The 16665-nt window shown below is 40.8% G+C and overlaps 1 protein-coding gene across 6 annotated transcripts in view; it reads right to left on the reverse strand.

Moving 5' to 3' along the window:
• AMFR (autocrine motility factor receptor) overlaps nt 1-16665 on the reverse strand; it is a 63751-nt gene that overhangs the window by 23405 nt on the left and 23681 nt on the right. For all 6 annotated transcript variants that reach the window (XM_016928540.4, XM_063796276.1, XM_063796279.1 and 3 more), the window contains 3 exon segments: nt 16158-16268; nt 4291-4481; nt 1021-1124 (listed from right to left, as the gene is read on the reverse strand). In XM_016928540.4, the coding sequence (XP_016784029.1) occupies nt 1021-1124; nt 4291-4481; nt 16158-16268 (406 nt within the window).

Genomic DNA, 16665 nt, shown 5'->3' on the forward strand with positions numbered 1-16665 from the left:
TCAAGCGATTCTCCTGCCTCAGCCTCCTAAGTAGCTGGGATTACAGGTGCATGCCAACATGCCCAGCAAATTTTTGTATTTTTAGTAGAGACAGGGTTTCACTATATGGGCCAGGCTGGTCTCGAACGCTTGACCTCAGATGATCCACCTGCCTCAGCCTCCCAAAGTGCTGGGATTACAGGCATGAGCCACCATGCCCAGTCTCTTTGCTTTTTTTAGAGATGGGGTCTCACTCTGTCACCCAGGCTGTAGTGCAATGGTGTGAGCACAGCTCACTGCAGCCTCAAACTCCTGGGCAATCAAGCCATCTGCCTGCCTCGGCCTCACAAAGCTCTGGGATTACAGGAGTGAGCCACTGTGCCCAGCCTCATAAAATTTTTAATAAAAGGCACATCATTCACTCCAGCCGATAATTCCCCAACATATTTTGGCTAAAGGCTGTACGCAGTGGCTCACGCCTGTAATCCAAGCACTTTGGGAGGCCAAGGTGGACGGATCACTAAGGCCAGGAGTTCGAGACCAGACTGGCCAACATGGTGAAACCTCGTCTCTACAAAAATTAGCCAGGCATGGTGGTCCACGCCTATAATCCCAGCTACTCAGGAGGCCGAGGCAAAAGAATTGCTTGAACTCGGGAGGTAGAAGGTGCAGTGAGCCAAGATCGCACCACTGCACTCCAAGCCTGGGCAATGAAGGAAGACTCTGCCTCCAGAAAAAAAAAATTTTTTTTTTTTTTTTGGCTAAAATCGAAGGAGTCCCAAGGTAGGCCTAGATCACAACAGAGTGAACCTAGTAGTGTTCAGAAAAGGTTAGATTATCCGCCACAGAAATAAAATGAACGTTTCAAAATTTAAAACACAGGAATGTAAATGGTCCCAGTAAATAAAAAGAAGCCCCTAAAAATCCTACTCTGCCAGAGCAGAGTAAGACCAACAAGGTCATATACCCGGCACACACGCTCTAGCTGTTCTTTCCCTCCTAATTCCCAGTGATCTTCTTAAAGCAGCTAGCAGACCTTACCATTGCATTGAGCTGGGAGTTGCTGGCCTGCGTAATGCCAAGAATGTTGGTGGTGTGCATCACTTCAACCGAAAAACTCGGCAGCCAGCTCGCAATCCGAGACCCTGAAACAAACAAGAATCCAGTGTAAGTTTCAGAGCCCTGACTCTTTCCCCCGTCATCTGCTCTCACGGTAGCCACTGTAATGGCTGGTGTTCACTGAGGGCTTCTTGTATGGCAGGCTTCTCATGCCAAGTGTTTCACGTGGACTAGCTCATTTAATCCTCACTACACTCCACATGGTACCTCCTATTATCATTCTTATAGTATCCTTCTCAAAGATATAGCACTAGTACCCTTGGTCTTTGGTCTCTGAGGCACTTCGAAGTTAGGGGACTTGTCCAAGATCACACAGTTTAACTATGATGGCCAAGATGTGAAGCCAGACAGGCAAGCTCTAGAACCCTTCACTGCTGAGCAATCCTGCTTTCCAGGGGGGCTGGATGCAGCCCAGCCCAGCGCCCTCACACGCTCAGCCTGGGAGATGAGGAAGCTTTTCAAGGCTCTAAAGCTTCTACAACACATGAGCTTTGGCTCCTCTTTCACAAGCTACACAAATGACTACTCACTTGGAGGCATTTTCACATTTACTTTTAGGAAGTATTTTTTCTTTAATCTTAAAAGCCGTGGTTTTCTGATTCAAAATTCTTTTTAAATTGTGCTATTCTACAAAAAGGCTTGTAGACTAACAGCACCAAGAAGTCTGCTGCTTCTGTTATTTCCCGAAGAAAACAGGAGCCTAAGATACAACAGCACCAAGAATTGGCTGTAAAACAACCCAATTATTAAGCTACACATTTAAGGCTGCTTTTCATTCCTTCACAAAGAAACACTGATGCACGGAACAGAAAATCAAGTGTGGCCAGGAGCAGTGGCTCACGCCTGTAATCCAGCACTTTGGGAGGCTAAGGCGGGCAGATCACAAGGTCAGGAGATCAAGACCATCTTAGCCAAAATGGTGAAACCCTGTCTCTACTAAAAATACAAAAATTAGCCAGGCATGGGGGCACGTGCCTGTAATCCCAGCTACTTGGGAGGCTGAGGCAGGAGAATCACTTGAACCAGGGAATCAGCGGTTGCAGTGAGTTGAGATCATGCCACCGCACTCCAGCCTGGCGACAGGGCAAGACTCCATCTCAAAAAAAAAAAAAAAAAAATCAAGTGGAATGGCTATCTCAAAGGTCTTGAGATGGGTACAAACAAAATGTACCCATTTAAGAAATGGATACTTATTTCATGTACTAACTAGGGAGAAATAAAGTTGACTTTATCTATTTTGACTAAATTTTTAGTAGTCATAATTCACAAAATAATGGATTACATAGCCAGGTCTCATCTCTAATATTGCTAGTATATTTCAGAAGTTTTACCTGGAAGAGCCCTTCATTCACAGCCACCAAACCAGGTCCTCTAAACCCCTCTAGCATTCTGGGCCCAGCCAGCCAAGTAGCCCCACCTACTCTTCTGGGAGACATGACTCTACTCCCCCTAGTCCCTTCTTTGAGGGATTTCACCAACACGACACCATCCCCACTGTACCCCATTCTTGAAACTCAAATCGGGGATGCGAATAGCACTACTGCTAACAAAATTCCAGGGATGCTTGTGTTACAGTAATAATTATAAACATGAACTCACAGAATTTAGCAGTACTGGACTGTTGAAAATCAACAGCAGCTTAATGTGAATTAAGGAAGGATGATCAACCAGACCTTGATATGTCATAGCCTTAGAATTTTAAGTGTGGTTTTCATTACAACTCCTTTTAACACTGCCGGGAGGCAGAACATTTATATTTTATGGACAAAGCAACAGGGTTCCAGCTCTGATTCTGCTTCTGGTACTCACCAGAAAGGCTTCTCAATGATCCTTCATTATATGCTTAAATGCTACACAAATGCAATATATTATTAGCAAAGGTTAACTATTGAGCTAATTAAGTGTGCTCCTTGAAGGCATGGTTGATTCAGTTTTACTCCTCCACCCTCCTGCCCCACCCTGCCCATATTGACATGGAATCAGGCAAAATGCCTGGAACCCCTCTGTTTGTTCTATCTCTATCCATCCATCCATCCATCCCACCTAAACACTTTCAATTAAAATTGAAATACAGTCAATGCGTAGCTTAACAACAGGGACACATTCTGAGAAATGTGTTGTTAGGTGATTTCATCGTTGTGCGAACATCATAGAGTGTATTTACATAAACCTAAATGGTACAGCTTACTACACACCTAGGCTATATGATATAGTCTATTGTTCTAGGCTACAATCCTGTACAGCATGTTACTATACTGAATGCTGTAGAGGCAATTATAACACAGTGCTAAGTATTTGTGTATCTAAACATATCTAATAGAAAACATACAGTAAAAATATGGTACACAAAAAGTACACCTGCATAGGGCACTTACCAGGAATGAAGCTTGCATGATTAAGGCTGCTCTGGGTGAGTCAGTGAGTGGTGAAATGTGAAGGCCTAGGACATTACTGTGAACTCCTGCAGACTTTATAAACACTGTACACTTAGGCTACACTAAATTCATGACAAAATGTTTCTTTCTATATTCAATAAATTAAATTTAGCTTACTATAAGTTTTTTACTTCATAATCTTAATTTTTTTTAACTTTTTGACTCTTGTAGTAACACTTAGCTTAAAATTCAAACACCCTGTACAGCTGTCGAAAATATTTTCTTTTTTATTCTATAAGAGTTTTTCTATTTCTAAAAGTTTTAATTTTACTTTTTAAATTTTTTTGGCTAAAAACTGAGATACAAACACACGCATTAGCCTAAGCCTACACAGGTCAGGAGCATCAGTATCACTGTCGACCACCTCCACCTCCTGTCCCACTGGAACGTCTTCAGGGGCAGTAACACACATGGAGCTGTCATCTCCTAGAATAACAATACCTTATTCTGGAATACCTCCTGAAGGACCTGCCTGAGGCTGCTTTACAGTAAATTTTTTTTGTATGTAAGTATGAGTACACTTTAAAATAATGATAAAAATTGTAGTAAATACCAGACCACAGGAATTTTTTAGGTCCATTATCATCTTATGGGACCACTGCCATATATATGGTTTGTCATGGAGTGAAATGTCGTTATGGGGCACATGACTGTATAATATTAAACTGGTCTATACAGGGCAATTTATAATTAAAATAGTATCTGCTTAAGGGAGAACACCCCTTAGGTATAGTTTCAGAGGTTGAAACCAACTAACCATCGAAATGGAAGAAGTGATTGTGTTGGTTTAAGCGAGGTCTCCCTTCGGCTGCTGCTACAGGAACCAAATTCTCATCCAAGTTCTCTCCTTGATGTTCTTCCCTGACACGATTATTGTCGGCAATATTAAGAGACATTCTGCATGTTGGACAGGAGGTGTCTTGTTCTAGCCAGGAACGAAGACAGGAGCTACCAAAAAGTCCAAAAGAAGATACGTCAGCATCCTTGATTGTTCCTTAGCATACTTTGTGAGAATTCACCCAGAAGTACTCTGGATATACCAAATGTGCTCCAATTTGATTTTCTCTCTACCACTAGTGAGATTTAAGTGTTGAGAAGCATTTATGGACATTACCTACTTGCCCTACTTCACTTTAATACACTTCCAGTGTGTCCTGCTGGGAACATGAATTCTTTACCATATGAAGTCATCTACCAAGCTCCTGGTTGTGACCCCTCTTCAATGGGGCTTCCTAGCATGGCTCACCATCTTCTCATCCAACTCCATTTGGCTACTTCAAAATCCATGTGGCTGAATCATCCAACACCCTGGCCTCTCATGTCCTTGAGTCCTCCACTCTGACGCTCATGTCTTTCACTCTGCTTTAGCTACCACCAGCACAGTCATCACCTTGGCTTGTCTTCAAAATCTTGATGTCAAAATTCTCACTCATTCACTCAAGCTCCTCTCCTTCCAACTCACTTATCTGGCACCAAACTTACCAAGACCTCCCATTTGCTTTCTCCTCAAGCATGACAGCCGTACAGGTCCTTACCTCCCTGTTCCCCTGGCTCACCTCTAACCTCTCCTCTCCATTCACCACCTCAATGTCCTCCACCCTCTTCTCTTTGCATGCTGCTTTCCCAACAAGGCCGAAGCTTCTTTTGCCCTCTCTCAGGAGATGATAATGCCTTAATTATGGTAGACATTCAATAAATACTTGAGGTGTCCATTAAAGAAAGGAAAGGGTACTAGAGTAAGAAGCAGAAAATGTGAGATCAGTCCCAATTCTCCCTCTAACTAGCTGTGTGATCCAGGCAAACCCTTCAACCTCTATTGACTAGTCCTCTCCACTAAAGAATGAAATGGTTGGATGAATTAATCTCCAAGGTCCCTCCCATTTTATGAGAATTTGTTATCTTTCTCTAAGGGCTCAAGTAGGCACTGAATAAAAATGCTGTATCTTCTTTTAAATATCTACAAACATGTGTAGATATAAAGTTATAAAGGAAAACCTCACCATAATATGATAATCCTCAGAGTCTCCAGCAACTAAATGGTACATAAGTAACAGGAGTTTCCTAGAGGCCAAGATGGAGCTACTTCTTAATCACTCTGTGTCATAAGAGTGTGTGACAGTCGTGTTCCAAAATAATGTCATCTGTCTGTATGTGTATACCCAACTCTCATATTTTGCAATAATTAAATACCTATAATTTGTATGTGGTAATTTAGTCAAATAAATGATTTTTTTAAGTCCAATTCTCCTACTGACACCTTTAAATCACACCACTAGTATAATAAAATTAGCCTTGTGGGAGATTATAAAAATATGTAAGATCCTTGCCTTCCAATAATGCTACACTGTGACATACTTTTTATAAGCAAATCTAAATTTATTTCACAGAGTGCAAAATCCTCCCACATAAAATATAACAGCCTAAAAACTCCAAGGTGAGTACAACTAGTTAGATATAGTTTTCTGTTTAAAAAAAAAAGAAATGCTAGAGTTCCTTAACTGAGAGAAATCAAACTTTAGAGAGAAAACAGATCTATTCACTGGACTCTGAAATGTTGCAAAAATATCCTCTACAGCAACAAATTATCTAGCTATTGTGCCTGCAGGAATATAGACATTACCTTTATCACAAATTAAAATGAATTTGCCTTAGATTCTCAGCACACAATCATTCCCGAAGTTACAAAGCAAAGCAAACCAAGAGCATATCCTAACAACTATTTGTTCACTCAACCCGAGGCAGATAAGTGTTTTAAAATTAAATCCTAACTCTTAAGCAACCACTGAGTAAAGAAGAAATCATGGGTTCCAAGATGGCCGAATAGGAACCGCTCCAGTCTACAGCTCCCAGCATGAGTGATGCAGAGTGATTTCTGCATTTCCAACTGAGGTACCAGGTTCATCTCACTGGGGCTTGTTGGACAGTGGGTGCAGCACACCGAGCATGAGCCGAAGCAGGGCGAGGCATCGCTTCACCCGGGAAGCGCAAGGGGTCAGGGAATTCCCCTTCATAGCCAAGCAAAGCTGTGACAGACCGCACCTGGAAAATCAGGTCACTCCCACCCTAATACTGCACTTTTCCAATGGTCTTAGCAAATGGCACACCAGGAGATTATATCCTGCGCATGGCTCGGAGGGTCCCATGCCCACGGAGCCTCGCTCGTTGCTAGCACAGCAGTGTGTGATTGAACTGCAAGGTGGCAGCGAGGCTGGGGGAGGGGTGCCCACCATTGCTGAGGCTTGAGTAGGTAAACAAAGCAGCCGGGAAGCTCGAACTGAGTGGAGCCCACCGCACCTCAAGGAGGCCTGCCTATAGACTCCACCTCTGGGGGCAGGGCATAGCAGAACAAAAGGCAGCAGAAACCTCTGCAGACTTAAATGTCCCTGTCCGACAGCTTTGAAGAGAGTAGTCGTTCTCCCAGCATGGAGTTTGAGATCTGAGAATGGACAGACTGCCTCCTCAAGTGGGTCCCTGACCCCCGAGTAGCCTAACTGCAAGGCACCCCCCAGTAAGGGCAGACTGACACTTCACACGGCGGGGTACCCCTCTGAGACAAAACCTCCAGAGGAACCATCAGACAGCAACATTTGCTGTTCAGCAATATTCGCTGTTCTGCAGCCTCCACTGCTGATACCCAGGCAAACAGGGTCTGAAGTGGACCTCCAGGAAACTCCAACAGACCTGCAGCTGAGGGTCCTGACTGTTAGGAGGAAAACTAACAAACAGAAAGGACATCCACACCAAAACCCCATCTGTACGTCACCATCATCAAAGACCAAAGGTAGATAAAACCACAAAGATAGGGAAAAACCAGAACAGAAAAACTGAAAATTCTAAAAATCAGAGTGCCTCTCCTCCTCCAAAGGAATGCAGCTCCTCACCAGCAACAGAACAAAGCTGGACAGAGAATGACTTTGACAAGTTGAGAGAAGGCTTCAGACAATCAAACTTCTCCGAGCTAAAGGAGGAAGTTTGAACCCATCGCAAAGAAGTTAAAAACCTTGAAAAAAGATTAGACGAATGGCTAACTAGAATAACCAATGCAGAGAAGTCCTTAAAGGACCTGACGGAGCTGAAAACCATGGCACGAGAACTACGTGACGAATGCACAAGCTTCAGTAGCCAATTCCATCAACTGGAAGAAAGGGTATCAGTGATTGAAGATCAAATGAATGAAATGAAGCAAGAAGAGAAGTTTAGAGAAAAAGGAATAAAAAGAAATGAACAAAGCCTCCAAGAAATATGGGACTATATGGAAAGACCAAATCTATGTCTGATTGGTGTACCTGAAAGTGACGGGGAGAATGGAATCAAGTTGGAAGACACTCTGCAGGATATTATCCAGAAGGACTTCCCCAACCTAGGAAGGCAAGCCAACATTCAGATTCAGGAAATACAGAGAATGCCACAAAGATACTCCTCGAGAAGAGCAACTCCAAGACACATAATTGTCAGATTCACCAAAGGTGAAATGAAGGAAAAAATGTTAAGGGCAGCAAGAGAGAAAGGTCGGGTTACCCACAAAGGGAAGCCCATCAGACTAACAGCTGATCTCTCAGCAGACACTCTACAAGCCAGAAGAGAGTGGGGGCCAATATTCAACATTCTTAAAGAAAAGAATTTTCAAGCCAGAATTTCATATCCAGCCAAACTAAGCTTCATAAGTGAAGGAGAAATAAAATACTTTACAGACAAGCAAATGCTGAGAGATTTTCTCACCACCAGGTCTGCCCTAAGAGCTCCTGAAGGAAGCACTACACATGGAAAAGAACAACCGGTACCAGCCACTGCAAAAACATCCCAAATTGTAAAGACCATCGAGGCTAGGAAGAAATTGCATCAACTAACGAGCAAAATAACCAGCTAACATCATAATGACAGGATCAAATACACACATAACAATATTAACCTTAAATGTAAATGGGCTAAATGCTCCAATTAAAAGACACAGACTGGCAAATTGGATAGTCAAGACCCATCAGTGTGCTGTATTCAGGAAACCCATCTGACGTGCAGTGACACACATAGGCTCAAAATAAAGGGATGGAGGAAGATCTACCAAGCAAATGGAAAACAAAAAAAGGCAGAGATTGCAATCCTAGTCTCTGATAAAACAGACTTTAAACCAACAATGGTCAAAAGAGACAAAGAAGGCCATTACATAATGGTAAAGGGATCAATTCAACAAGAAGAGCTAACTATCCTAAATATATATGCACCCAATACAGGAGCACCCAGATTCATAAAGCAAGTCCTTAGAGACCTACAAAGAGACTTAGACTCCCACACAATAATAATGGGAGACTTTAACACCCCACTGTCAACATTAGATAGATCAACGAGACAGAAAGTTAACAAGGATACCCAGGAATTGAACTCAGCTCTGCACCAAGCAGACCTAATAGACATCTACAGAACTCTCCACCCCAAATCAACAGAATATACATTCTTCTCACCACCACACCACACCTATTCCAAAATTGACCACATACTTGGAAGTAAAGCACTTCTCAGCAAATGTAAAAGAACAGAAATCATAACAAACTGTCTCTCAGACCACCGTGCAATCAAACTAGATCTCAGGATTAAGAAACTCACTCAAAACCGCTCAACTACATGGAAACTGAACAACCTGCTCCTGAATGACTACTGGGTACATAACAAAATGAAGGCAGAAATAAAGATGTTCTTTGAAACCAACGAGAACAAAGACCCAACATACCAGAATCTCTGGGACACATTTAAGGCAGTGTGTAGAGGGAAATTTATAGCACTAAATGCTCATGAGAGAAAGCAGGAAAAATCTAAAACTGACACCCTGACATCAGAATTAAAAGAACTAGAGAAGCAAGAGCAAACACATTCAAAAGCTAACAGAAGGCAAGAAATAACTAAGATCAGAGCAGAACTGAAGGAGATAGAGACACAAAAAACCCTTCAAAAAAATCAGTGAAGCCAGGAGCTGGTTTTTTCAAAAGATCAACAAAATTGATAGACTGCTAGCAAGACTAATAAAGAAGAAAAGAGAGAAGAATCAAACAGATGCAGTAAAAAATGATAAAGGGGATATCACCACCGATCCCACAGAAATACAAACTACCATCAGAGAATATTATAAACACCTCTACGCAAATAAACTAGAAAATCTAGAAGAAATGGATAAATTCCTCGACACATACACCCTCCCAAGACTAAACCAGGAAGAAGTTGAATCTCTGAATAGACCAATAACAGGCTCTGAAATTGAGGCAATAATTAATAGCTTACCAACCAAAAAAAGTCCAAGACCAGACGGATTCACAGCCGAATTCTACCAGAGGTACAAGGAGGAGCTGGTACCATTCCTTCTGAAACTATTCCAAACAATAGAAAAAGAGGGAATCCTCCCTAACTCATTTTATGAGGCCAGCATCATCCTGATACCAAAGCTGGGCAGAGACACAACAAAAAAAGAGAATTTTAGACCAATATCCCTGATGAACATCGATGCAAAAATCCTCAATAAAATACTGGCAAACCAAATGCAGCAGCACATCAAAAAGCTTATCCGCCATGATCAAGCTGGCTTCATTCCTGGGATGCAATGCTGGTTCAACATACGCAAATAAATAAATGTAATCCAGCATATAAACAGAACCAAAGACAAAAACCACATGATTATCTCAATAGATGCAGAAAAGGCCTTCTACAAAATTCAACAGCCCTTCATTCTAAAAACTCTCAATAAATTAGGTATTCATGGGAAGTATCTAAAAATAATAAGAGCTATTTATGACAAACCCACAGCCAATATCATACCGAATAGGCAAAAACTGGAAGCATTCCCTTTGAAAACAGGCACAAGACAGGGATGCTCTCTCTCACCACTCCTATTCAACATAGTGTTCGAAGTTCTGGCCAGGAGAAGGCAGAGAAGGAAATAAAGGCAGGAGAAGGAAATAAAGGGTATTCAATTAGGAAAAGAGGAAGTCAAATTGTCCCTGTTTGCAGATGACATGATTGTATATTTAGAAAACCCCATCATCTCAGCCCAAAATCTCCTTAAGCTGATAAGCAACTTCAGCAAAGTCTCAGGACACAAAATCAATGTGCAAAAATCACAAACATTCTTATACACCAATAACAGACAAATAGAGAGCCAAATCATGAGTGAACTCCCATTCACAATTGCTTCAAAGAGAATAAAATACCTAGGAATCCAACTTACAAGGGATGTGAAGGACCTCTTCAAGGAGAACTACAAACCAATGCTCAACAAAATAAAAGAGGACACAAACAAATGGAAGAACATTCCATGGTCATGGATAGGAAGAATCAATATTGTGAAAATGGCCATACTGCCCAAGGTAATTTATAGACTCAGTGCCATCCCCATCAAGCTACCAATGATTTTCTTCACAGAATTGGAAAAAACTACTTTAAAGTTCATATGGAACCAAAAAAGAGCCTGCATTGCCAAGTCAATCCTAAGCCAAAAGAACAAAGCTGGAGGCATCATGCTACCTGACTTCAAACTATACTACAAGGCTACAGTAACCAAAACAGCATGGTACTGGTACCAAAACAGAGATATAGACCAATGGAACAGAACAGAGCCCTCAGAAACAATACCACACATCTACAGCCATCTGATCTTTGACAAACCTGACAAAAACAAGAAATGGGGAAAGGATTTCCTATTTAATAAATGGTGCTGGGAAAACTGGCTAGCCATATGTAGAAAACTGAAACTGGATCCCTTCCTTACACCTTACACAAAAATTAATTCAAGATGGATTAAAGACGTAAACGTTAGACCTAAAACCATAAAAACCCTAGAAGAAAACCTAGGCAATACCATTCAGGACATAGGCATGGGCAAGGACTTCATGTGTAAAACACCAAAAGCAATGGCAACAAAAGCCAAAATTGACAAATGGGATCTAATTAAACTAAAGAGCTTCTGCACAGCAAAAGAAACTACCGTCAGAGTGAACAGGCAACCTACAGAATGGGAGAAAATTTTTGCAATCTACTCATCTGACAAAAGGCTAATATCCAGAATCTACAAAGAACTCAAACTAATTTACAAGAAAAAAACAAACAACCCCATCAAAAAGTGGGCAAAGGATATGAACAGACACTTCCCAAAAGACACATGAAACAGCCAACAGACACACGAAAAATGGTCATCATCGCTGACCATCAGAGAAATGCCAATCAAAACCACAATGAGATATCATCTCACACCAGTTAGAATGGCGATCATTAAAAAGGAAACAACAGGTGCTGGAGAGGATGTGGAGAAACAGGAAAACTTTTACACTGTTGGTGGGACTGTAAACTAGTTTGACCATTGTGGAAGACAATGTGGCGATTCCTCAGGGATCTAGAACTAGAAATACCATTTGACCCAGCCATCCCATTACTGGGTATATACCCAAAGGAATATAAATCATGCTGCTATAAAGACACATGCACACGTTATGTTTATTGTGGCACTACTCACAATAGCAAAGACTTGGAACCAACCCACATGTCCAACAATGACAGACTGGATTAAGAAAATGTGGCACATATATACCATGGAATACCATGCAGTCATAAAAAATGATGAGTTCATGTCCTTTGTAGGGACATGGATGAAGCTGGAAACCATCATTCTCAGCAAACTATCACAAGGACAAAAAACCACACACCACATGTTCTCACTCATAGGTGGGAAGTGAACAATGAGAACAGCTGGACACAGGAAGGGGAACATCACACACCAGGGCCTGTTGTGGGGTTGGGGGAGTGGGGAGGGATAGCATTAGGAGATATACCTAATGTAAATGACGAGTTAATGGGTGCGGCACACCAACATGGCACATGTATACATATGTAACAAACCTGCACATTGTGCACATGTACCCTAGAATTTAAAGTATAATAAATACATACATATATATTTTATATATAATCATTTATATATAATAAATGTATTATTTATATATTATAAATGTATCAATTATATATAAATGTATCATTTATATATAATAAATGTATCATTTTTATATATATAAATGTAACATTTATATATATAAGTGTATCATTTATATATATAAGTGTATCATTTATATATATAAGTGTATCATATATAAATGTATCATATATAAATGTATCATATATAAATGTATCATTTATATATATATAAATGTATCATATATAAATGTATCATTTATATATATATAAATGTATCATATATATAATATATCATTATATGATACACTATGCTGCACTCCAATATTGGAGAAGGAAGTGAATATTTTGAAGGGATATGTATTTTCAAGGGATATATATATCTCTACATATATAAGGATATAGATATATATATCCCTTGAAATGTAGAGATATATGTGTATATACATATATATACACCTATACACATATATCTCTACATGTTTCTTTGATAATTTAACTGAAGTTTGCTCTTATTTTAAAAATAAACTATAGTTTACCTGTAAATATACAGATATTAAAAAAAAAAAGAAATCACTTGGGAAATGAGACACTTTGAGACAAATGAAAACAAAACCACAACATATCCAAACTTATGAGATGCAGCGGAAGCAATGCTCAGAGGCCAATTTGCAGCAGAAAATGCCTAAAAAGAAGAAAGCTCTCAAATCAAAAACCTAACTTTATGCCTATAGAACCAGAAAAATAGCAAACTAAACCCAAAGCCAACAGAGGTAACTAGAGTAATTCATAGAGTCAAAAAAATAGAATGGTGGTTGCCAAGGGCTTTGGGAGGAGCAGAGAGGGACTTGCTATATACTGGAGACAATTTCAGTTTCATAAGACAAAAAAGTTCTGGAGATAGATGGTGATGAAGGCTGTACAACAATGTGATTGTACTTCATGCCACCAGACCATATACTTAAAAATGACTAATGGTAAATTTTATGTTATATTTTACCAGAATAAAAAAAATATATTTAAGAATTATTACTAAAAAAAAAAAAAATTCACCATAATAAGAAAACACTTCACACCCACGAGAATGGCTATAATAACAAAAATAGAAAATGACAAGTGTTGGCAAGAGTATGAAGAAACTAGACCCCTCAGGTATTGTTGGGGGAATATCAAGTGGTACAGCTGCTGCACCACTTTGGCGTTTCCTCAAAAGTTAAACATAGAATTATCATATGATCCAGAAATTCCACTCCTAGGCATACACCCAAAAGAAGTGAGAACAAGTCCTCAAACAGATACTTCTTACAAGCTCATGTTCCTAGCAGCATTATTCACAATAGTCAAAATGTGGAAACAACCCAAATGTCCACCAATGGATGAATGGATAAACTAATTGTTTAATTTATAAAATTATTTAAATTCACCCATAAAAAGTACTGATACATGCTACAACTTGAGTGACCTCAAAAAATACTAAGTGAAAGAGGCCAGTCACAAAAAGTCACATGTTATATGATTCCTTTATATGAAATGTCCAGAATAGGTTAATCCATAGAGACAGAAAGTGGATCAGTGGTTGCCAGGTGATGGAGAAGGAAGGAATGGAGAGCACTTACTTAGTGACTGTGGGGCACTATTGTGGAGTGATAAAAAGGTTTTGAAACTAGCGAGAAGGGTGGTTGCACAACATTGTGAACACATTAACGGCCACTGAACTGTACACTTTAAAATAGTTAAATGTATATTATCTGAATTTTGCCTCAAAGAAATTAAATCCTAAAATTAATCTAACCATATGCTTGAAAATATTATTTCTGAGCTAAAATAGAGTTATTCTGAGTTATTCTTCCCAACTAGCCTCCAAGCTCCTTAGGGGCTAATTTTGAGAAATGTGTGCAAATTCCGTCTTCCCAACCTCAACAAACAGCACCACTCTACACCCAACTGCCCAACCTGCATAACTAGAGAAACCCTGGTACCTCTTTCATTTCTCACTTTCCCTCGGCCGGTCTAGCATCACACCCTTCCTGATCCCCTCAAATCTGTCTTCTCACTAACTCTACTTCTACCACCAGAGTCCAAGCTACTTTTTTTTTTTTAGATGGAGTTTCGTTCTTGTTGCCCAGGCTGGAGTACAATGGCATGATCTCAGCTCACTGCAACCTCCACCTCCCAGGTTGAAGCAATTCTCCTACCTCAGCCTCCCAAGTACCTGGGATTACAGGCACCCGCCACCATGCCCAGCTAATTTTTTTGTATTTTTAGTAGAGGTGGGGTTTCACCTTGTTGGTCAGGCTGGTCTCGAACTCCTGACCTCGGGTGATCCACCTGCCTCAGCATCTCAAAGTGCTGGGATTACCCCTGAACCGCTGCAGCCATTACTAACCAATCCCCCTGGATCTTTTCAAGCAGCAAATCTAACCCGCCAGTCCTTAACATTCAACAGCATCTCACCACTCCCAAAGGTCCTCCAGACCCTGCCTATGTGTCTCCTGCCTCAGCAGACACCCCTCTCCTTTACTCTCTGGGATCGGCCACACAGCTTCTCTTTTAGTCTCTTCCATTTCTTCCTGCTGCACAGATGCTCCCTCTCTCTCAAGTACCTAGTACCACGTGACCCCTCCTTTTTGTTGACTTAACTCCTACTTATCCTCAAGAGTCACTTCCTTCAAGTTTGAGTTGGATTTTTTCATTACAAGCTCTCAAGAACCATGTTCCTTTGCTTTAAAGCACTTATCTCATTGATACTTTAAAATTCATAAATATGCCTGGTTCATTCACTTTTGACTCCTCCATTCGACTGTAAGCTACAGGAAAGCAATGACCACACTGGTCATTTTCATTTTATCCCCAGAGCCTAACACAGCACTCAGCACATTAAAAAAAAAAAAAAAAAAAAAAATCTGTCAACATATGTGTTGAGTTACCGAGACTCTAGCTCCCATATGAAAAAGAAGAAAATCTCTTTGAGACTATAAAATAAAGAAAGGAAGATTAAAGATGCAAAGATCAGAACTTTCCCAATATGCAAAATTGAAAACACATGCAAAAGGCCAAAAGATACCTCAAGGTCCATCAACATCAAAACACCAAACCTATACACACAGTCATTTACGTGAGACAGACAGAACCCCAATGACATCTCAGATCTACTTCCATCTGGAAGGATTACAGAAGAGACTATTTGTAATCCTCGATAACAGACACAGCTCTTCTGTGCTGTTTAGCGGTCCTGGTCTAGTCCCATCTCAATCCACTTCTCTGGTGTGCTTTTAAGGCTTCTTTTGGGCATGTACAAAATGCAAAATTCTATATTCTCTCTCCCAGTTAGATAATAAGCTGTCTGAAAGCAAGGACTCCCCGCTAATCCTTTCTTTTAAATCTTACAGGCCTATTTGCTATACTTCAGAGCTAAAATGGAGAAGAAATATGAAGACAGCTACCATACCCAGAAACTAAGATGGCAAACTATGGGTGGGAAACAGTCCTATGATGTAGGGAAGAGGCTAAGGAACAAAGAAGGATACCCAAGAGCTTCCCAGAACACTCAGTGCCAGCAGCAAGGCCAGGCTGAGGTAATGTCCCCACTCCTCCACTAGGATGAGTCTCGAGCCTGGGTACACAAAGCACACACACGCCCTGGACAGAACACCTGTCCCACATGGCCCTTCACAAAGCTCCTACTTGTGGAAAAGATGTCCGCAGGGCAGTTTCCGCGCAGCCTGCATGGAGTCCCAACAGATGGCACAGTCGTCATTGTTGACAGCCAGCTCCTCTGGAGTTGCAACTGCAAACCTGTGGAAACAAAACAAGCCCAGCAGGAACCTCAGTCAGTTCCACAAGCACACTAAACACCACTTGATAGACTGCGCCTGTATCACAACACAGTTACAGAGAAAGCATGTTCAGCAAAACATTCTTGATAATCAAAAATATAACTTACCTTCAAAGCCCTTTCAAAAGTGAATAACTTATGCACAGGAACTTTGTCTAAATAATGGTTGCTAGGCCGAGCACGGTGGCTTGTACCTGTAATCCCAGCACTTTCGGAGGCCGAGGCGGGGGGATCATGAGGTCAGGAGTTTAAGACCAGCCTAACCAACATGGTGAAACCCCGTCTCTACTAAAAATGCAAAAATTAGCCGGGCGTGGTGACGGGCGCCTGCAATCCCAGCTACTCAGGAGGCTGAGG

Source organism: Pan troglodytes, chromosome 18 (assembly GCF_028858775.2).
Source record: "Pan troglodytes isolate AG18354 chromosome 18, NHGRI_mPanTro3-v2.0_pri, whole genome shotgun sequence".
Lineage (NCBI taxonomy): Eukaryota > Metazoa > Chordata > Mammalia > Primates > Hominidae > Pan > Pan troglodytes.